The sequence below is a fragment of the Balearica regulorum genome, chromosome 12 (assembly GCF_011004875.1).
Source record: "Balearica regulorum gibbericeps isolate bBalReg1 chromosome 12, bBalReg1.pri, whole genome shotgun sequence".
Taxonomy (NCBI): Eukaryota; Metazoa; Chordata; class Aves; order Gruiformes; family Gruidae; genus Balearica; species Balearica regulorum.
The window spans coordinates 9432758-9457055 of NC_046195.1; the positions used below are offsets into that span (position 1 = coordinate 9432758).

The 24298-nt window shown below is 35.9% G+C and overlaps 1 protein-coding gene across 3 annotated transcripts in view; it reads right to left on the reverse strand.

The window, feature by feature from the left end:
* Positions 1 to 24298, reverse strand: part of UNC13C (unc-13 homolog C) — a 216060-nt gene that overhangs the window by 66477 nt on the left and 125285 nt on the right. For all 3 annotated transcript variants that reach the window (XM_075764598.1, XM_075764600.1, XM_075764599.1), the window contains 5 exons: positions 22626 to 22776; positions 19106 to 19174; positions 17658 to 17747; positions 16515 to 16643; positions 3321 to 3454 (listed from right to left, as the gene is read on the reverse strand). In XM_075764598.1, the coding sequence (XP_075620713.1) occupies positions 3321 to 3454; positions 16515 to 16643; positions 17658 to 17747; positions 19106 to 19174; positions 22626 to 22776 (573 nt within the window). The remainder of the gene's footprint in view (positions 1 to 3320; positions 3455 to 16514; positions 16644 to 17657; positions 17748 to 19105; positions 19175 to 22625; positions 22777 to 24298) is intronic.

The window sequence follows — 24298 nt, forward strand, 5'->3', positions numbered from 1 at the left end:
ATATGCTTCCACGGAATGAAGTGTAATTGATAATGAGGAATGTCATGGAATCCAGACACAAACCACATCAGATGCACTTTCCATTATCAAAGAAAAATTCTGGAGCTAGCCTGACGTAGTCCAGTTCATGACATTCTTTTTGAGTTGGTTATTCACTATGCCTTCTCCAAGAGCATAGTGCTGACTCTGCTCCAAGTTCTTATTTCTAACTGCAAATACAAGTTCCTAACAGATTTTGCAGTACTATTTCACATTTGAGTACTTTCTCTAAATATCTTTGATCTGCTCTTTTGAAACACCATTTATGCTTTCTTTACCCAAATAATAAATCATATAACTTGGTTCTTCAGTGAATCAGATAATTTTGTTGATATCCAGCCCTGGTAATCTCAGACAACATTAATAGCATTTGTTCTTGAATGGTAACTATGATTTTTATTTTCCTTTCAAAATGTGATTTTTAGCTATCAGAGAGAGGCTAAAAATTTCAAGGGCTAGCTAAGCCAGTATTTCAATATGCTCTGCAGGAATCACTAAACCACAGTACTAAAAAGTACGAAAGAAGTACTAAAGTACTAATTAAGAGCATGAAACACACACACACAGTGTTCACAGAGGAAAGAAAACAGATCCTTACATTGTAAAGATGTAAGAATCGGTAAATAACAAAAAGTCCCACTAGACCTGTCTTATTTCTTAAATTTGTATTACAACAACATACATGACTATTCTGAGCGTATGTGCTACACAATTAAAAGGAAAGCTTTTTACTAAAGATGTACAGAGGTACGAAGTTTAGATTTTGATTTCCAAGTGCACAAGCATATTTCAGTTGAAGATTTTGTTCTTGATCTGTTGTTCCTTTTAATTGAACAGATATTTTATTTTGATAGTAATTTCTCCTGTCTCGCAGTGTGTACAGTGTGTATTTGGCAAGTGCTGGGAAGTCCTAGTTTTGCTTGTGAATCAGATTCCAATCATATTTTACATTGTTTTAACTAGTAGAATGAGAATTTTACAACTTAAATACCCGACTTCATGTTTTTCCCCTCAAACTTGCAAGTTTCTTATGTTATGTAAGATCTGCAGGTTGCCCACACAACTCCCAGTGAATGGTCTGGTATGGTCTATCAGTTGCTGCAATGCTTGCCGAGGAAATCATGGCATGTTTCATCTGGATTCATCATCTGATACAGTTCAAACTGCTCTATCACAGCATCTTTTTTTGCCTCCAAGGTAGATATAAAAATAGGCTTTCCAAAACTGGTTGAGGAAAAAAAATTCTTAGCAATATTATACCATTATGAAAACTCCTACCAGAATGCTTGGAGCTCTCCTGGGGATCTTCAGTAACCTCATTTCTACAACAGGATTCAAATTGATGTAGGCCTGAATATTCCACTGAAACACTGCATGGCCATATATTTCTGATAAAAAGTCATAGTTTTGAAATATTCTTATGCATTCAACTTATATTTTCCTTTCATTCATTTTCTTTTCTGGGGTAAGGAAGGGAGAAGAGGCTGCCTCTTCTTTTTCCAACAGTTTTTACAAGCTGCTTTTGTGTTAGGAAAAGCTTTTCTTTAAAAAATGTATCCAAAGCAACTGATTTTCCACCCACAGCCTCTTCATCTCTTGCTCCTGATGTCTCCTATTTCTCAAAGACACTTTACTCCCTGTTTTCGCCCTTCCACTTCCTAAACAACAGTGAAAATGGGAGAAAAGTCACACACACAAACTCTCTCCCTTAATCTGCCCCAACTCCATCCACTCCTGATTCTCTTTTCACATCTTCCACAACCACTCAGCTATACTTTAGGGAATCTCCTTCTTTATCCCTTTCCTTTCTCCCTCATGTTTGTGGAAGAATATAGCTAGAACAATTTTTAGGATAATTAACCCCCAAGTACTCTTGTCTAATTTCAATGAAGACTGAAATGAAACACATGTATGTATTTGTTCCAGTCAGATGTATTATGATAAGTATATTTGTTATACAGTCAGACAAAAAAATTGAGCTTTTGTTAATAGAGGAACTTCACATTAAGTTGTATAAATGGAGCAAACAGGAAAAGAGTTTTCTTCCTCTGTAGGGTAAGAACTTGTTCCTTAATAAGGTCAGTGCAGGAAATGATTGAACAAAGAAATGTTTATTATCTATGACTGAAACAAACCTTCATTTAGGAAAGGAAAGGAAGGAATCAGAAGACAATGAAATATCTTCCAAATTCTGGTTATCACCAGGAGATTTCTTTGGTAATTATACTGCAGGTCCATAAAAAGTACAGTACCTTTTATCAACAGACGGGCACATCTCCATGTGTAGAGTACCTTCCAGCATCTACCCTATTTTAGCTGAAACATACTTGTTCTTGCTCCCCTTCAGACCATTGTGTTAAATGCCACTGCAGACACCTCTAGTAATTGTTTAGCCGTAATATGGATATAAGTTTCAATTTTAACTTTTGCATAGGTCATCACAGCTAGACTATGCCCAGATTTTCTAGAATATCTCTGTAAAATAGCTCCAGAGAGCTGAAAGAGCTGAAACTTTTCCCTAGGCCCTCATCATGTCACATTTCAATTAATGCAACATCCATTTCTCCAGCCTTAATATGTGAAATATGTTCCTTTCTTCTGTATATTTCATTTTCAAAACCCAGCATTCCATCTCCTCCTTCTGTGTTTATCGATTGGGTCTCTCTTTTCTACCAGTGTATCAACCATAAGTTATTCATCTTGTCTTAGTTATTGATCATACCTCCCTCATCTGTTACATCTTCAATTCTGAGAAGTCAACTTCTATCTCTAGTAAGTCTAGGACATTGCTCTCCATTTTGTAAATTTTCAAGTCAGCCTGGCTAGGCTTCCTCTCTAGTCAATCAAAATTTGGAGAGGGTCTTTTTGTGAAGTTCATTATTCTTTTACAAATACATCCCTAAAACTCTATTATAATGCCTGAAAAAGTCGCAGCACGATTTGAACATCTGATGTGCCAAGATACTATCGTAACATTAATACCATCAGGCTATTTCACTGAACTTTCCCTTCTGGCTATCCATTTAGTTCTCTTGCATAATATTTTGTTACTAACTTTTTGGGATGGTTCATGTACACATTTTTTGTGTTCCTAAAATAAAAGATCTTTCCACGATCAGAGTTCTAAGTCTTTATCAAACTATGTCAATGTTATATTCTGTATTTTTAAAAATCTCTAGCCAGATTATATTTAAAACACAACTACTGATTCAGGTGTATTTCCTGTCCTTATTTTAATAAATCCATGATTCTTAATTTTTATGGGAAAAGTAATTACTTACTGGTTCAAGACAGGTGTATACGCTGTTTTATCTTCATCTATGATGGTGACCATCAGAGTAATAAGCTGTGCCCAGAAATCCAAATTCTTTGTTGTTGGTCCCTGTTCTTCTTTAGTAACTTCTTGTTTCTTACCCTGTTAAAACAAGATTGAATATATTTTATATTGGAGAAACTAGAGAAAATATGGGATTTCCACCTACAGATTATTACTTGGTTGGAAAGAGTGATGTATTAAGAATCTTCAGAAATTTTGGACAAAGACTGTCTATCCAACTTAGATTGTATGACAGACCATACCTGGCTGTTATATCAAAAAACATACCCAGTGCAAAGACAGCCAGGTCAGCAAAGAAGATCAATAGAGACTTGATTTTTAGTGCATGTCCACACTTTAGCGAAATACATTCTTAAATTCTTCATTGTGCTGAAACTAAATGCGGGTAAAATTGTCTGCTGAGGCAGAACTTTTATACTCTACACAATAAATACTGAACAAGTAAGGAACATTTCTTGTTCTGTTTTGGATTATACACTGAAGTTATTGGGCCTAACAGCTGCTATGCTGTTTGCTCTGAATGAAGAAGTGGTTAAGTTTCCATTTATTTTTTAATAGCCAAGATAAAAAAGGCTATTGCCCAAAGTATTCTGCACAAAGAATTTCCAGAGGCTCATAGATTGACTGGCAGAACCACAAAGTGTGCATTTAAGAGTGGCAAACACCACAAAGTAGGTGGGGAACAAAAAAACCCCTGGACACATAAAAATACTAGGAAAAGGTACATAGGAATAACCAAAATAGAGGCTTGTGAAGGTATTGCCTTGCAAAAGATTTTAAAGCTGTGAGCAAAACCAATCTGTTGTTTGATTCCTTTTTATCCAGGGAAATGGTTTTTTTGTATACTCCTTGCAAATGAAGAGGACTGCAGCCAGTTTCACATCCAAAGCAGAGAACTTGAGATGCCCCACTACATTTTTGTAATAATCACAAGAAAGGACATGACACACTGATATATCAGATGGATTACCAACACCACTCTCCAGTCTTAATTAAGTAGTTAAGTAAAGCAGTGATTTTTATTCCTTTTAACTAAAAGCCCGCCTTTTCCACCTTTTTATATAGTTGTAAGTATGTATTAATATTCACTACTTACAAACTTTTATTGAGAATTTTATGCTTTTTAATCTAAAATGTGCATTTACAGCTAGATTTTGCCTCTACAGTTTTGATTTATGAATTCTTAAGCCCGCGGTTTCCTAGACAAAAGTATTTTTCAGTTCTTCGCTTGACAGAAGGATCAGATTCCTTATCAATGTCCAATAAATAACTTCACTGCAGAGAACTAAATATGAAAAGAAATATTTTTATCTCTGTATGGACACACAGACATAATTTCTGTGTGTGCCACACAGAGGTAGGTCTGCACATGCTAGGTCTCTTCTACACAGCTGTCAGATAGAAAGGGGTCTTTTCAACTCAACTAGTAAGTCAGAGAAAATAAACGTGCCTATTATCTCACAAGTTTAAACACATATTCCCAGTACTTCTCATTTGTAGTCCAAATATGACCACTTCAATGGACCTCATATCTCTTTGAATAGATACGACACTACAACACTATCATAGTGAATTAATTAAATGTTATCTTAACCTCAATTAACTTTTATCTATTAAGAGCACTTAGAATGGCAAAAAGGGAACTTCAACAACACTTAATTGAAATTGTTTTTGTGGTCACTGTGGAATATTTTAGAAAAGTATCATTAATCACGCTGTTACATATTCAGCTGATCTACAAATGCTATAGCTTCAGTGTCTAAAGCAACTGAAACAAAGGTGAGGCTCAGATGCAGTTACAATGGATGGTGTGACTACTATCACCAGCAATTTCCAGCAACACATGCAAACAAGAGTGCTTTTCAAAACAGAAATGAATATTGGAGCATTAATGTTACTCACAAGGGCTTTCCCTCGTGTACATTACACTTTTATTAAAAGACTTTGTTTCTATATCAAGGATTTATTTCTAATATATATTTTTTTTTTCCTCAGAAGCTAGTGCATGTTTAAGCCAAACCAACTGGAAGGCAGTTGTAGGAGACAAAGCCATTTCATATTTAGTCCAACATCTTATCCAAGAACTATACTTCACAGAAAGAAATCTGCAATGGCATGTAGCTGAGACAGCATTTCATGATTGTGAATGTGAATCACAGAATGTGAAATTCTGTTCTATAGACAGCAGAAAGTAATTAATTTACAAAGCAATAATTGCACAGGGACGTGCTTTCTACAAAAATTCTCTAGCACAGAAATCTTTTAAAAACTAAGACGATCTGTTCAAAATCCCCAGAGAAGGTATTTTTTAAATAGTCTCATGTTAACAGATGTAGATTTGTGCTCTGAAATGAAAGTGCATACTCTGCCCATGTCCAGAGTAGTTTCCATTCTTTATCCTAAAATCTGATTAATGGGTTAGAAATGCTCAGAATAATTCAAGTTGTTTTTACATTAATTGTTATTATTGCTGGCATTATTTGTTTTATGTGGTTTGTGGCAACAGATGCCTTCACAGAAGCATTATAAAGTGGTAAAAAACAATGTTGGAAGATTGATTACATTGATTAATTGGAAACTTGCAAAACCGACAGAAGAAAGTTCCATCTTGGAATAAAAATTAACTTGAAACAGAGCTATTTTCATATCAAAAATTTTTCAGTGATACAATTTGTTTGGCTTGAAAATGTTTCTATTAGCATAACCGAGAGGCATAGTAAACTGCATAACAGTGTAGAAAAAGTGAGTGGGAGGACAGCTTTGTACAATGATATTTTAACATTTTCTTGATGAAATGAAATACCCTTGCTTCCACCCTCTGTAGGCTTCCTTTTTTTGTTTGACTTTGCCCAGGAGCTCCTTGTTCATCCATGGGGGCCTCTTGGTGTTTTTGCTTGACTTCCTCTTTGTTGGGATGCATCGCTCCTGAGCTTGGAGGAGGTGACCCTTGAATATTAGCCAACTGTCTTGAGCCCCTCTTCCCTCCAGGGCTTTGTCCCATGGTATTCTACCAAGAAGATCCCTGAAGAGGCCAAAGTCAGCTCTCCTGAAGTCCAGGGTAGTGAGCTTGCTGCGTGCCCTCCTCGCTGCCCTGAGGATCCTGAATTCCACCATTTCGTGGTCACTGCAGCCAAGGCTGCCCTTGAGCTTGATGTCCCCTACCAGGCCCTCCTTATTGGCGAGAATAAGGTCCAGCATGGCACCTCTCCTCGGGGGCTCCTCTATCACTTGGAGGAGAAAGTTGTCATCGACACATTCCAGGAACTTTGTGGATTTCTTGCGCTCAGCTGCATTGTCCCTCCAGCAGATGTCAGGGTGGTTGAAGTCCCCCATAAGGACCAGAGCTTGTGAGCGTGAGGCTGCTCCTATCTGCCTATAGAGGGCTTCATCTGCTTGGTCCCCCTGGTCAGGTGGCCTGTAGCAGACCCCCGCTATGATGTCCCCTGCCCCAGCCCTCCCTTTAGTCCTGACCACATAATTCACTGAACAAGCTAAAAATCACAGATTGCTCTTATAATAACCAAGAGAGCTTTCAGGAAGTATTGATACGAATGACAGTTTGCCAATTAGCAGAATCACTTTCTTTTTCACTAGCATTTTCACTTAGGAAAGACTACTTAGAATAGCTTGACCCCCTGCACTGTCACTTGGCATGGTAGTGCTGTCCACATGCACAGAACTGTGAAATGCCCTAAGAAGGTCCTATAGCAGATCCTATACTTAAAAGCTCAATAACTAGCTGGTCAAAGGCAGAGTAGTGATATTCCTAAAAGGCATCTGCTGACACATCAAACAATAATACAAGATGATGTCTCACCATCAAGACACAACTATACAAGTTTTTATATACTCACGTTAATTGATTTGGCAGCTGCTTGTTTTTAGGATGGCTCTAAAGTTATAGCATACCACACATCCTTTACCATACAAAAATGTCAAGCAACAAAATGGAAGAGGCAAACTTAAATAATGAAATATTTTAGAAAAACAGACTACATGAAACAGGCACAAGGTGTAAGTGCAATTGCTTGCATATTAATGAATATAGCTGTTTGCCTGATTCTCCTTTTAAAAATCATGAGTTCTCATCACGTTTCTCCAAGATGACACAGCTCAGGACTGTCAGAATGGGAAATTTTTGATCATTATACTGAAGTTCACTATCACTCATTTCCTATCACTTGGAAAAGTTTACAAAGCAATCTGTTGCAATTATAGACATGTAATTAGATTTAGATTAGGAATGTATTTCTGAGGATTCAAATCTTCCTTTAATTAAAATCTCTTTGGTTCTGATCTCAGCCAATGCCCCTGACTTATACAGAAGCTGTGTCCAGTGAATTTACTCAGTGGATCATAAATCTGATCATCAGGCATTAGATTAAATGATGCATTCCTGAACTGTGCATCTTTTTATTAATTGTCACAGGGAATAGTGTCTTTACTGCTAATAGACAGTTCTGACTAAATTCCTACAACAGTATCTTAACACTAGTTAAAGACATGTGAGATCTGTTTTGGAAGACATGGAATAGGGTAAAATCCAAACAGCCACGAGTGCCAAGAATGACACTGGCTTCAGTGGTGATCCCTCACCTGTTGGAAAAGAAAATCCCAAAGAGCATCATAGGACTAATGTAAATACAATTAGTTCTTCACTTTGAATTAAGTGTACTAAGCTGTTTTGGATAAAATTTCAGTCAGTTTCAGAGAAAAGAAGTTCCAATTATTTTGCAGAGTTAGATATGCTTGTCTGGGCAAAGCTATCTTAATTCAGTTTTGGTCATTTTAGGAATCCAGCTGAGAGATAAACTAATGTTTCCTCTTGTGTTTTGTAATATATTTTGTTACAGAATATTTCATTTTATTGAAAGCGCCATAATTCATTTGGAAAACTAGAGAATTGCAAACAACTTATAAGTAAAGTATCTTTAAAGAAGACTCATATTACTGACTTAAGATTTACAAACACAGGAAATACTTTGGATTCTATGGTTTTGTTAATGCAAGATCCAAATCACTAGGTGATTTATAACTGTTTGTCTTTTGCCACAGAATACATCAAAATCAGAAAGAGGAAGTAAAAGGAATTTTTTCATACAATATGTATAAAAATAAATTCTTTACGTGCACTAAATCATGTTTTTCTCAATTTGTTTTTACTATCAATTTCCTAGTCACCTGAGTTCATCTGCAAACAACAGATCATGTGGCACAGAGGCACCAAAAACAGTTGCTAGAATTTTGATATTTTCTTAAAGAAAAAGATAAAACGTAGGGGGATTTTTCTGAGTTTAAGAAAAAAAAAAAAAGGCTAAACTGTTGACAAGCAAACACATTTTGCACTGAAAGATATTTTGCACTCTGGAAAACTGGCTGAGGGTGGAGAAAGCAATCTCAGGCACAGTGTGAAGCAGGATTAAAACCTACATCTGTATTACCCTGAGATAAATCTGTAAAGGCTGGTCTGAGGAATGCAGGGCTTTCAACTTCTCTCATCATTGATTTTACCAGTTTGCAGGACAAATGTCTGGTTCTATTTTACTTTGTTTTTATTTTGTTATTCTGTGCAATCAATACACATCTGTATGGGTGCGACATAAATCCAATCCTATGATTTCAGAAACTAATCTGCAAAAAGACTATGTCTGATGCAAGCCCCAAGCTAAGTTTAGAATATCATATTTTCTATGTAAATAGTGGTAGAATGGAAGCTGAATGGAAACCAAGGCAGTAGCCCTGACTAGTGTGAGGCTACAGAGTGCAATTTTGTAGACCAGTCTTAGACAATGAAATATTACTTTTAATGGTACTTCTGCATTTTTAAACTGCTCAGTTAATATTATTTAATTTGGAAGAGGTTAAGAATCATCAGTGAATACACAATATGCACTATATATATAAAATATACACACATGTAGACATTTATGTGTATTACACCTATTTTTATGATTTTGTGTAATTTTTTACACTTTTTATTTTTATATATGTAAGGACTGTAAATTTAGCTTTACAGCATTTACTTAGGGAGTAAGTCAAAAACCAAGCCAAAAACCATTTGCAGACATTCAAAATGCATTGAAAACATGTGAGGGATTTCACTGAACCAGTACTCCTTGAGCAGTGCTATTGCATAGTAACTCCTAAACTGTTTTCATATTTGAAAAAGAAACCATATTCCACGCATCCTTCTCCAGTACCAACTGAAATGGAGTGGAATTCTTTTGGGTAAATTCTAATGAAGATTCTTCACTCTTTCTCTTTGAGGATTGGTGTGTGAAAGAAGCCAATCTCATTGTTCTACCCATTCAGGACAGTGTAACACGCACAGCTCCTGGGCAGTGGCAAGCCACGTGCGACTGTGGTTTGATTTGCCCCACCTTCCCAAAAGCACTATGATTATGCAGGGCATAGGTGGAGAAAGACCCAGATGAATCCCTCACGGAAAGCACTTTGCAGCACTCAGCATAACCCTCATACTGCCCAGAAATATCTGCACTGCAATATTTTTAAGAATGTAGAAGTCTAATTGCAATAGTACCCTGCTCTCTGCAACATCTACATTAAAGGTCAACTGTGGTTAAGAAAGAAGGATCCACAATAACATCATGCATCTTTTAAAACTTATTTACCATATATTATATATCATATATTGGATATATATGTTATATAGTAAAAATTGAAAGGATAGAAATGTAGCTCTTGCTTTGGGAAATTCTAAACCACAGCATTTAAGTCTTAAGAAAATCTATCAACCAGCGTAGGTCCCTTGCTGTCTAACTGTGTAACGTGCACACTTAACGCTCTGACGGTTGTGACACCCAGAACAGTCTATAAAGGACCACAGCTCAAATGCTTTTGCTTACAATGTTGTAAATTCAAATCTGCTTGCTAAAGAAAGAAGAAACAATGATGTTTCAGACCAGTCATGTACAGCTCCAGCAAGGTAAATCAGATGTTTTCTGACCCAATGGGCAGAAGGATAGTTCTCCCCACCACTGCCTCACAAGCTCCGTTTCCTAATCTAAGGGCAAAGCGGTCAAGACTGATGTATGTCCCACACACTTTGTCTCCTGCATATTACACCAGGACTCTGAGTTCACTATTGCCACAGGAGAGACATCTTAAGGTTATGACAGATATTTCCACAAAAACATCAGTGCAGTGACAAAGCAGCAAAAAGAGCGAATCAACTGTGAATAATTATGAGAACAGAGCATACAACAAAGAACATCCTTATTCTACTTCCTCTCTCCATGGGGTGATCATATTTTGAATGTTGTGTACAAATCTGGCCTCTCTCCTTCTCTTCATCCTGAAAATAATATAGCAGAGCTGGAAAATGCTCAGAAAAGGACAGCAAGGTTTATGAAAGATACAGAATGAGTATTAAATTAAAGGAATATGAGCTAACATTTAAATAGTTTATAAAATATTCCTTAGCTGGAAGTTTCTCAAGATGTCTGCTTTGCTCACAGAGACAGGATGCCGAGACAGATGAATCTTTTGTCTGATGTGGCATGGCCTGTCTCATGCTCTTAATCTTTCGGCCACAATGAGGTCAGAAACATGAGGTGAAACGGGGAGGACAGAGGAAGTAGAAGTCTGTTTACAACATGGATAAATACATGCAGTCATGTTAATCTAGATAGAAAGGAGGCTGAAGTACTTTGGCCTCAGCTCAAGTATGTAATCAGGATGCCAGATGTTTTTGCATACCTGAATTGATGTCTGTCCTGTGATCGCTGTACTACTAATTACACCACAATCATCAGCCTAGAGGAAGTATGTCACAAACTTAGATGCAGATATTTGTGTGTGCACATTTCTCAGAATTGTGTTTCACTCAATTCCAAGTCAATGCTTACTGATAATCAGTTTGGAGCTGTATTACGGAAGGTCAGATTTCAATGTGCAATTGCTATTGCCAGTATTCAGACACAAATTGGACTTGAAGCAACTGCATACTAATGTTCGAGTTTTCATATCCTCATAGCCATGGGACTCAACAACACCGGAATCTGAATACTGGGCATTCCACTCAAGCTTATATTGTTCTCTGGGAATAAGTATTAGGATAGCCCAATCACACAGTATAAATAATTTAATAATAATTATCAATAAATAATCAAAGCAAATTGTTTGCAAAGAGCTACCATCTGAACTACTTTTAAAAACTATGTGTGTGTTCACAACGAAAGGGGCTGGATTGTGAATTAACTGAAATGTCACAAAAATCAATATTGACTAGACTTTTGTTGCTTATGAGATAATATGTATTTAAAGCCTGGGTAAAGTTCAGGTTTATTTTGCTCATTGTTCTTAATAACCAACCTTTACCAGCATTCAGATTTCAACACTGAAAAATATTTGGATTTTTGGAGATCCGACATGAACTGACGACAGTTCACTGCTATGGATCTAGAGTTAAGACAAACAGTTGAAGAGTATAGGGCTTTGGATAACAAATCGGTTTGTTCATCTCTTCTGATGATAGTCCTACTACCCTTCCCCACTTCCAAGTTGAAGGTCTATGGCTTTTCCTACTTTCTCTTTTACCAGATCTCTGCTACTACTAGATGAGCAGCTATTCTCTTGACTTTCTAACCAGTGTTCTCATACAAGCTTCTAACAAGCAATTTTATCTGTAAGAATTGGTCTTTCTCTGATAGACAAGTCTCAGAATGGGGTTTGAAATATCACAGCAAAAATGCATCCTTCCGCTGTTCTAAAGTACTTTATCAAAGATTTTTCTGTTAGTGTTTCTAACATGCTGCCCATCAAACACAAAGCTACAACATCGGGGTGGTCTCTAAGTACCCTCTGCATGCCATATTTGAAGAAGTTAGAGCCTTTTCAATGCACATAAAGCAGTATGTAAATACAACAAAGTGCCTTGCAACAAGTATTACTTGGCACTGAAATTTGCATGCCTGAAAAATAGGAACCCTTGGGGTAAACAGGTTTCGCTACTGCACAACTTTATTTCCCACTTCACACTTTTGAATGTGTTTGAAGATCACAGATCACATGCTTCATTATTCAATTCTTATAGCATTTCTGTAAGAAATTAATAATCTAACAGTTTTTTTTGTCATTTCTACTAAAGAAAGAGAGGTACGCCTTCAAAAGCAGCTAAGTGGCTTGGGTTCCCAAATCCCAACTGGAAAAGTGACCAGGGACACAGATGAGTACAGCAAAACTGAGCCACCTCTCAAAGCACAGGTCCATCTACAGGCTAGTCTAGAGCATTTTGTTAATACAGAAACTCTAAAAACTAGAATAACATTAGTACATTATCGACCTGACCTAAGGTGCTATACCTCTAAGCAGAGATAAGTGGCAAGGGAAGAAGCACTGTGCTACTACAGCTGTGTAACACCTGGCTCCAGAACTAGTTCATTTGTTGCTGGCTCCTGGTCTTCTGCACTGTGACAACACATAGAGCTGAGCAACAAAGAAAAGGTCTCCAAAATCGGGTAGAGGTTCAATACTATTCTGCTGAGCAGGTGTCCAATATAGAGTATCTCAGTGGGTTTTTTCCAGTATACTGGTGCTATCAGTCATGAAATGATTTGTACAGATCAAGAGCTCCTCAGAGAGCAGGAAGAGTTTGATTTGCATTTTATTGTTTTCACTCAGTGGAGAAGACTGCAAAAACAATTACTGAAGTGACTTCAGTTGTTCATTGTGAGGGTCAGCAGAGATTTCAAATTTTTGTTTTCTTAAGTAAACAGAAACAGTGACATATTTGTAAATTGAGCCAGAAAGTTATCAAAGTGCTTCCTAAACTACTTTTTCAAGGCATTATTTTTTTCACCATAAGGCAGCTAGCTCTTTGCTCAGATAAGTGTTAATTAAAAAGAGAAAATACTGCATCTGCTGCATAAGGAATTAGGTAGTTCCTCAGAGTGCTTTGTCTCAGATAATGAGGACAGTAATATACATGTCAGTAACACTGTCAAGATGTCATGTCTTACTATCTGCAGTACTCATTTCCTTTTTGTCATCAGCTCTCCTTTGTATTCTGGTACAAAACCGTAGTATGACATTTTTGCATACTGTTAACACTTACCATGCTTCACCCTAGGAAATATCACTGTTCCGCAGTGATGATATTTTGCTGTGAAATATTTGCTTTATAACAGTGATTGTCTCCCTGACATGAAGGTAGAGAGTAATAAAAAGAGAAAGCAGGGATTGCTGAGTCTATTTTGCGATTTACTTGTTACTCTTGTAGCAATAAATTTCCCCAAACTCCATCCTGAGCACCCTCAGTTTCATCATTCATTGTTCTATTTTCATCCTCAAATCAGTCAGTTACGCACATCCAGACATTAAACATTTTCTAGAAATACTGTGGCAGGCATCCCTGAGAATTTTGTATCGTAGACAAAAGCAAATGCAGAAGGTTGTTAACATGAGTTACACTCAGAGATTGTATATATAACATGCAGGAACCTACCACTTCTGGCTAGGTGGAAATACTACTAAGTAGACTAAGTTCCACTTTTTCATAACATCATCCACAATATGATTGAGGCAAGAAATGAATCATGGTAAAACCCTGAGCCTGCAGTGGGCCTCGGTGGGACAACAGCTGCCAGTCTTTCCCCTGAGTGAGAGCAGGTGGTGACCTACATATGAATCATTTTTTGTTGCTTTGGCGTTCATCGAGTTCAGTTGTCACTACTCACAGCTCACATCTCAGCTGGGCAGCTAAGGCATGAACCTCCTGTGCTGCACCACCATGCTAGGGTGAACTCCTTTCCTCCCTCTGAGAGGAGACTGCCTCATCTGATGGGGAGGTGAGCAGAGGTGGGAGAATCATTAATGAAGGCCTAAGGGTGGAATCTGGTGTAGTCGGACTAGAGGGTTTGGACGCAAAGCTAGTGAAATGTTAATTACAGTATCGGTCACTGCTTCATTATTATAACAGCGATGCCATAGGCCAGTCTGCAGTGCAGCTGGATTCACTGGAAAACCTCCAGAGCTATAGGTTCCAAGAAACCGTATACTTAGCTGTTCCTAAAATTAAATGCATGTGCAGATATATGGGTAGCAAACTATAAGAGGATAATACAGAAGGCAGTTTCCTTGTACAACTCTAGAGCTGATAAAAAAATTTAGCTAGTAATTTGAGTTATTTTACTCATCTCTCTATTAAATCAAGATTAGTTAGATTATATTTCTCAGAACTACCTCCCACCTGCTGTGAAGCAGAAAGTTTTACTATCTGTTATTAAGATTATACGTGATTGTTTTTTGATTACGGTTAGCAATGAGTTATTTTAGTGTGGTCTGTTTATCTTCAATTTAAATTTTGCTTTTTGCACACTTTCACTAAAAATTCTTGTACTTGCTAGCGACCGTAACTCTATAAGACACTTGTCTGTATAAAGTTTCTACATACAACTTCACCTGCTGGAAAGCTTGCTGAAAGAGAATATAGGAGGCATATAAATACAGTGAAGTGCAGTTAATTCAGTTTTCCAGTTGAGCGAATATTTATGGATTTTTTTTATTTTTTTTTTTATTTCAGGACTTCATATTGCTCTATCATTAAGTAGAGTTGTGTAAGAGAAAAATAATACAATAATATTGCGCATCCTTCTTCTAAAAAAAAAATAAATTTGGAGAGAAGCATCACTTTAAACTTGTTTTACATTCTCTACCGAACAGAAAGGTTATATCTGCATTTTTAAACCATCTACTAAAATAGACACGCTATACTGTTTTATGAATTAACAGGAAAAAGTGGTGAACAGATACAGATAAGCTTTTGCAGGTATCACAACACTGTGCAGAAGTAAGATTACTTAATTTTTAACTGTTTACTAAAATGGCTAGCATCTGCTGATAAACTCTGCAGACTTACGCAATACCCAGTCTAGCAACAGCTCATGTTATATTTAACAGACAAGATCAAATTGCTGCAGAGTAAATGTTAGCAAGACAACAGAACAGTTTATGAGGCAAATAGATGTGATGTCTGAAGCTGCTCCTTCTACTAATTTATACTGCTACTCAGTTCACAATATAATATGTTGGAGAATGAACACATACACAAGCACTCCGAGAGTGGGGTACCTATGGGTGGCTGGTGAGAAATTATGTTTAAAGCTTGGGAGCGAGAGATAAGTTCTCTCACATAACAGGAATCCAACATTAGAAAATAAATTCTCATTTCAGAAAAATTGAATATATAGCATGTACTGCCTCTCTTGACATACAGGAATTCATATTTTGGATTCAAGTGAAATGTGCTTTCAGGTAAAATTTGATGTCTTATATCATGTGGTATGACTGTTCTTATCTATTATATGCTACACAGCAAATGTGCATTTGCCAAACAACAATTAAAAGGCAGGAACAGTCACCGAAATACCATTTTCCAGTGCATGACCCAGCAGGTAAAAGTAAGGAACAAGAGGTAACGTGATAAAGCAGCGATACTCCATTTAGAGAGTTGCATAATTTTGCACATACAAATATCTTAATTCTAACATTACTTATAGAACAAATTCTGGCTGTATTATAGAAAAAAACCACAACACATTCTCAAGGCTTTTGCATGGCATTTGGAATATGACAAATGCTATAATTATTTTGCATTGACAGTTCAGCTTGATGGATTAATATTAAGAGATATTATAGAAACTATCCTCTGCTTTCCTGAAGCAGTTACTAAAGCTTGGATCCAAGTATGTATCATATGTGTTAAAATATAAGGCTGGAAAGACAGTATATCATTTTCAGCAAATTATAACGCTTCCTTTCTAAAGCTACAGAAGTGAAATATTTTTTAAAATTATTTTCCAATTATGGATATGAAATGAACAGTAATCAATCTAATGTCACCTCCCTAAAGCCACTAGACACTTTTACAGTCGCGTACCACGTGATGATTAAGTTATGAGTTAACATGTTCATTATGATACTCATCTTGTTAAACATTTTAAGGGTTCATAGCCATCTGTGGGTTTATTTATACTATATTGCTCCTTCTCACATAAATAAAATGAAAATAACCTGACTACTATGATATGAAGGAACACTGGAATACTTTGTATTTACTTATGGTAAACTAACAATAATGAATGAAGTACGGCATGAAACAAGTTCATATTGGACTTACCTGATCCACTAACTGGGAGTAGAGATCATAGCAATTGTCAAAAATATATTTATAAGTTGAGTCCAGGCAGGCTCTTACGCAGTCTTTCACCACAGTACTGGCTCGAGGTGGGCTCTGCAATTCAAGGACCTAATAAAATATTTCATAAATGGTAGAATGTCAGAATTAGATTGAACACAAAAAATTCCAAGTATTACAATGAATATAGTTCCATAATAGAAGATTAAAAATGTTGAAATATAACAATGATAAAAATATTTAAAATTGTGTTGACTTAGGGCGATCTTAGTTTAAAGATGCATTAAAACACGTACTATAAGCAAGTAGATTGGGTTACTAAGCTTTATTTGAAAGAAAGTATTCATATGATGAGAGAGGCATACATGCCCAAGGGTTTCCACCTTTAGTGGAAAACCTAAAGGTTTCCCCATTATTTAGGAATTAATTAAACTTTCCTCTGAATAAGAATATCAGCCAAATAGCTCTTCAGTTTTAAAAGCAAAGTGTTCAACTTTTTAGTGCACTTTAGGATACATTAACGTGAATTTCAACTTAATGGATTGTTTTAATTCTCTTTACATGGTGCCTAACACAGTGAAATCACATGCTATTGTGATAAACATTGCTTTGTGTTTCTGTATTTTTATCCAGTAATATCAATGTGCACCATTCCTTTCTAAAAATGTTTCAGAACTTGACCACCTAGGTATCAATATCTGGAGTGACTAAAGCAAGTAGAGTTATCAGACCTATTTTGCTGTTTGACATGTGATATTATGATACTACTAGGAAAATGTTATTCTAGATGACACATGTTCCTAAGGAGTTCAACTGACTTTGCTTTATGTGACTTGAATTTAAACTAATTAAAAAGGTAAATTTTTTGTTTCCTTCAGGAGATGTAAAAATAATTGTTAAAAAAGGAAAATATTGTTTATTTTTCAAAGATAATGGTTTTTACCACATTGTTAATACAAAGTATGAATAAATGACTTGACTTCAATGATCTTCAGTGAGAGATTTAATTTAAAACTGAAGGAGATGAATCAATTAAGAGTATTAAAGTACGATTTTCCTAGAAACTAAAAAACAACAGCATTTTAATTTTTTTTTTTGAGCCATTGTGCAAATAAAGGATGATACCTTCATTCGAAAAAAAGTAATGCTGGTAAGCAGGTCCACAGTTGATTTCAGATCTTGGAGTCTTTCAGAATTGCTGGCAGGAAAATTATCCTGGTGAATCGGGAAGAGAGGAATCATGTGAAACTGGAGTTACAGGTAAGATGCTTGAACAGCTAGGAAAAAAACCCTCTACAACAACAAAGGAGTGTCTTGGAAGGATTAAAAATGTTCTTATGTGACCTGAATTGTGTCTGTGAGGAAGTCAGTGATGAGTATCCCTTTGACATGAATAGGAACACTTCTGATAATGCTCCTGTATTTGTAATACAAATGATTTAGAATATTGTGATATTTTCAAAACATTAATGAAGTTAAAAAATACTACAGAAAGACTGGAAAATATTGATAATGAAAATCACTTATGAGCTCTCCATGGTACATAAATCACTTGTAGGCATAAATTTGGTAGTAAGCTTAATGAAGAAACCATACATAAAATTTTTGCTATGATCTCTAGGTTAAGAGGAAAACTGATGGGAAGTAGTGTTATTTAAAAGGCTTCATATTGCATAAAACGTCAGCCAAATATCCTCATGCTCCAATATAATCTGGATAACATTCTTCAAAATTAAAAGATCCTAGGATGAACATATCTGTTGCATGAAGAATAAGGTCTTAAAAACTGAGTATGTGCAGCTTCTACTACATCTAATGCCTTGGGGTTCTTGTAAATATTCCCTTTTCTCCTTGAGTTTTAGAAGGCAGGCCACATACACAGAGAAATCTCTCAGTTGGAGGCTGCCATGCCTAGAAGGTGAAAGGAAGGCCATAGCTGAGGGAGCCCTAATCGCTTATGTGTTATCCAAAAGTTTTGTGATCCAGTGGAGTGGAAAAGGAGAGGGAGTTCAGAGCAGTACGATAACTGGCAGGCACTCAGTGCCTGCTTCTTTCCTGAAAGGCTGGGTTTTGAGCAGTAGAAAGAGCTTCCATGTTGCAGAAATGAAACTGGAATTCCTACCATGTAGAAAAATGAGGAGTCAAGTCTCTTTCAACATTCCTAGGATCTTAGCATGGAAGTTTTAGTAGCAGTAACTGCAATCTGCAGTACATGAGTCAGTGAAGGTAATTCCCAGATGCATTAACTTAATCAAATTTTGGATTAATTTAAGCAAAGTTGTTGAATCTTACTCTTTCTTGAATGTCTGCTTGTCCCTTGACCCATTCTTAACTTTTGGAAAAAAAAGAATTAACTTTTTTTTCAAACTGGAACAATATTATTGTTAAACTGCTTAAACTCTGTAAGTTTTTGTTCCAAAGCATTTAGGGTCTCATGTCAGCACCCAATATTTTCAGCTTTTATGCCAGAAGAAGGATTAATCTCTAAACTTCTTTAAGCAGATAAAGTGCACAAGGATATTTACACAAAAAAAAATTTGAGTTTTCCTCTAGATAGAATATGTTGCACATACCCTGTATTTAGACAAATCAATCCTCAGAGAATTGTGCAATTGATCCAGCAGTTTTATGAACTTTTCCCTCTGTGAAAATAAAACAAGAATATGTTGCATAAGAATTTGCAGGTTCCTGTAATTGGTGGGTTTTCAGAAAGCTACTTTCCATTATTAACTTATTTGAAAAATATACTGTTTTCTATTGTTTCAGATAAAAGCACTGGTCTGAGATACCTCTCTTTCAAGGCCAGGCAATGTATATTTCATCACTTTATTTTCCCTTTCTATATTATATTGAGATTTACCTGGTATGCATTCAATACTGTGCAGCTGTGCAATACACTAGCGAGGTGACATATTTCCTATGCAGCATTTCCTTTCTTAATGACTGATGCATTGCTAAATAATTCAAAATATCTAGAAATTGAAAAGCATTGCCTGATGTCACTGACCAAAAATGCAGTAACGGCATTGATTCAGTATAAATTCCAAAGTTTTAAGTTATGTTAGCAAGGCTTATTAAAATGGATAACCTCATTAAAACAGTTAAGATTGTTAAATTTTTTATATTTGCCTTGTGATTGCTTACACTCTTGAATGAAGCTCTTCCCCCTTTCCCTTTAATGTGTAAGAAACGATGCTCACTTAGAGCAGAATTTGGTGTGAAAGTATGATTGAAAATTATACTTCAGAAACAGTGGCTTTTGTAAGCTAAGTAATACTATGCAGTTATAGTTTTCCCTTTCAAATGTGGAGATGAACTTGTTATCTTGATAAATAAAGGTGCAGTGAAAACATTTTGCTGTGACATACCCAGCTGAGTTGTGCCATTCTCAAGTAATACTAGTGAGAGCTTCTAATTACCAGTCTTCACGTTAGAACATATTCCATAGTCCACTGCACAAAATTGTGCAGAAATCCTTGCCAGCTAATGTGAGAGCAGCAGGCTTGTGGAAGTAGCAAGATCTGATAGCTCTCAGAATGCATGTCTGTAGCCACACCATCCCTGAAATACGATTGGCACTAATATGAAAATAGAGTTGTCTGTGCACTGCCTCTCATCAGTGGAGCACTACCCTATACTGAAGGCCACTAATTTGACTCAGTTCCCTTAAGGGATCAATCAAAAGGGAACTTTTTTGTCGTGTTATAAATCTGTACTGAAATATTCAGTCAGCCAAATCCTCCCCAGCTGTAGCCTGAGGACTTGAATTTGAGATGTTCTTTTTGATGAATGATGTGCAGCTATCCACTAACAAATGCCTTTTGCCCCAAGAGAAAAAAATAATCTAATATTTTGCCTATAAGTCAATTGTTTGAAAACAGAGCTCCAAATCTCTAGTAGTGATGCTTACTACTGTCTTTCCATCCATCTGTTCAACTATGAATTGGATTGGAATTTGCGTCAAAGGTAAACTGGCATTAACATCAGAGAGGACTTAATCTCCGTCCAATCGGAGGATAAAAGTAGTTCTGATCATTCAAACAATAGAACAAAAAAACCCAGAAAATCCAGGAAAAACATTCTAAATTTCAAAAGCTGGATCAAACTCAAAAGTCTAATAGAGCTTGAACATTGAAAGAGTAGCCTTGTTTCAACAAAGATGTAGTCATTCCATAAATTGAATGCTTATAAAAGAAAACCTGAATAAAAACAGAGAAAGATTGTGCTATCATGATAATACAATAATTAAATCATAAATATTCTGATAATGCTTTTCATCTATAAAACTTTTTTACTTTATCATAATGGGGAAATGTTAATATTCATCTTTCAAAGCAAAACTTTAGCAGCAGAAGATAAAAGTTCCAGTTCAGGAACATGCTGTCTCCAAACTAAAGTCAGCCCTGGGTACATTTATGTGTGAGGAGCTCCACTAGACTTAACATTTAAAAGAAAAATGAATTGATGTTTAGAGTCAGCATTTCTCAAAAAAAAGTTACTGAACAGACCTAAAAAATAATGACTTAATGGATTTTTTCCTTTTCTTTTTTTTTTTTTTTTTTTTTTAAAAGACAGACTCATGACATCCCTTAAATTTGAAAATATATTAACGTTAGCAATACTTCAGGAGTATTTAGAACTAACTATTGACTATTTATGGCTGTAAGCCATAGCATCAGATCTTAAAAACATTCGGGATTCAGCAATAATAAGAAAAATCAGCCTGTGGTATTATTACTACACAAAATGAGTTTTACGGATAGAAGTTCTATCTCAAAGGCACTTGTGCATAAAATGCAAACTAGTATTTAGTTTCAACTCTGTATGAAAAAAATTATGCAGGAATCAAAATTACGCAAATCAAAATTTGTTTTAGCATCCAGAGCAAGTTTTTTTTACAAAACAAAACATTTAAACTTTTTTCCAGGCATGGATTGAATTACTTTGCTGAGCATAGTCTGATAATTGTGCTTCTTACTTTTGATGGGAAGACAAAAGCAAAACCAGAATTAAGTCTTTCTTGGTTTACTGGTCCAAACGTATAATTTCATAATGTTCTGTTGAAAATCCTGAAATTCATAATGTTTCTATTATTCTTAATACTAGAGAAGAGCATTAGTACCTCCAATGCTACTTCAAGTAGCGATAAATTTGTATTTAATAAATTTTAATTGTGCTTAATATTTTATTTCATGTCAATAAATGGTATTTTAGAAAACATCATCATATTTGCACAGCTAGTGTTAAATGAAAAATAGCTTTGATATTGGCCATAAAAATAACAGATATACAAAAAAGAAAAGGAGGAATGAATGCATTTTTCAGCATAAAATTGTGTTTATCTCTGACTATATCACGTGTAATAGTAGAAATATGAAAGAAACCTCTGAATTATAGCTCTCCCTTCCTGCTCCCATCTCCCCAGTGAAGGTAAGTGAATAAATTAGAATACAAAATGAACGTACTTTTATTTTTTTACCATATTGAAGGACTAGGAAGTCCACACTATGAGATACTTATCCACAAAATGACAGTTAGCAACAACTACAAAAAAAAAATAAAAAAGCACTACCACATCCTGAGACACTGATACTTCTCCTAAAGTTTCTAATACCTAAATCCAGGACTTGGACAATGTGTCATTATTTCAGCGAAAATGAAAAGTCCATCATTACAGGCTCTTGTGAGAAGACTAGTATTTATGGCTGCATCCATTAGGTTCATGAGTTCACTGATGACACGTAGCCCAAGAAAGCAATTGGAACTGACATTTAGTCTAGTGCAATCAGTAGTTTGCAAGTCCCACTGCAATAAATACGGATTGCTGAAGATTTTAGTACTATGTATGTGTGCCAGTGCTTTCTACCCTATATACCTGACATATCACTATATAAGGAACTGACTAGTATCTTCACTAGCTTTTACAGTGATTGATTGTAAAGACTCAGGGTAAAATTTTCAAAAGCTAACAGCATCTCTTCTTTAAAATGACAAACTTTTTAAAAATGTTTGAATTTAGAAGTTAATGTGGTATCATATACCAGAAAAAAAAGATGAGGACTAGTATTCTATTAAAAAAGAAAGTCTACTTACCCCAAAGTTAGTAGCTGCGAACCGATCTGAGGCAGATACATTAGTTGCTGCTGTAGTATGAGCGTAGAAAGCATTTATATTGGCCAACAACGTACTCATAACTGCTGGAACACCAGGGCACATATATTTAGAAGATAGACAGGAAAAGTGCCTAGAATTCAAAGAAGCTGACAGTTATTAAAGACAGCAAAGATTCTCCTCTCACCACAATTTCTTTTCAGCTCTAATGATGTAACTTTCAAGCTACTTCATGGACAATTGTGCAGATACACAAGGAAAATCCAGACACATTTGACAGAATTACCACTTGTGGCACGCTGATATTTTCAAATTGAACACATCAGACTCACATTTGCTTCTTACTCTGTTAATCTTTAACTTAGCTTAAGTTCTGTCACTGCCCAAATAATCTTCCAACCACGTCATTCAATATTATTTGCATCATAAGTGAAAAGCCACAAGGTGTCTTCTTGTAGGTTCTTCTAATGATTTCACATTGAGCTACCCAAGGCCTGGACTGAGCTCTTATCTTGAAAGTAGATCCAAATTTTACTAATTTATTGTGAAGCAAATTTAAACCTATTGATGTAATTTATTTATGTAGTTATTATATTACTACACCATTCTACTTGTAATTTAATTAGTGAAATTAATGATAAAGCATCTATGTCAAGTGACAGGTTATATGAATTTTTGCTTCTCTCCATTTAATTAAAATCTGTAAAGTTCACAGAACCTATTAAGTTTATCACATGCAATAAGGGTCATGACTCTGGGTGCTGATAACTCAGGTAAGAAATCTGCAAGCCACCTGGCTTCCTTCTGCTTGCTAAAATAAATAAATCAGAGGGAACTTCCTTCCTTGTTTTTGTAGGTCTCTGAAAACAGCAGCCGATAGCATGAGTTATTAACAATTTCCTATAGGCACATGATGTCACAGCAAACATTGCTAACACATATTTTAGTCTAATATTGCATTGTTTAAGCTAGAGTCATACGCTTAAAACTAGGCATGCTTGCTTCAGCTTTGTTACTATGCAATTTCCTGACCAACATACAGTGCCTGTGGCTCTTCCAATCTTTCTGCTAGGATGAATCGATGAAGAAGAAAAGCTAATTAATGTGCTGTACTCAGTAAGCAAATGCTATCAATGAAAATTACTTTAATGGGTGATATGTGTGCTTTTTGCAATGCAGCCACATTAATTGAAGACTAGCAGGAGAAGAAGATGGCATAGTTAATGTCCATTAACCTGCTGGAACAAGAACTGTGTCGCTGATTTAGAAGCATTAGGTTCTACCTGTGGTGACACTTGCCGGTTAGAGGCAAAGATCTTAATAGAGCTTTTAATGCACTTGACTCCACTACACAGTAAATCCAGGATGCTGATGTTATGTATAATTTCAGTGTCTAGTCAAACACTGTTTCAATACGTGCTCTGCTTTTTGCCTTCTAAAGAGAAATAAATTATGTTGAAAGATGAATCAGAGGAAGACAATTTTTTTTTCTCGGTGGTAGAGAGGTGGCTTAATATATGTAGGTAAATAAACTTCCAGTATGATTCCTTCAAGACATTGAATTTACAGCATAGATCACCATTCATCACTGCAGTCATTGGAATAAAGGCCAGCTGGATCGCTGACCTGTTCTTCTGCTTTTGTTAATATGTTTT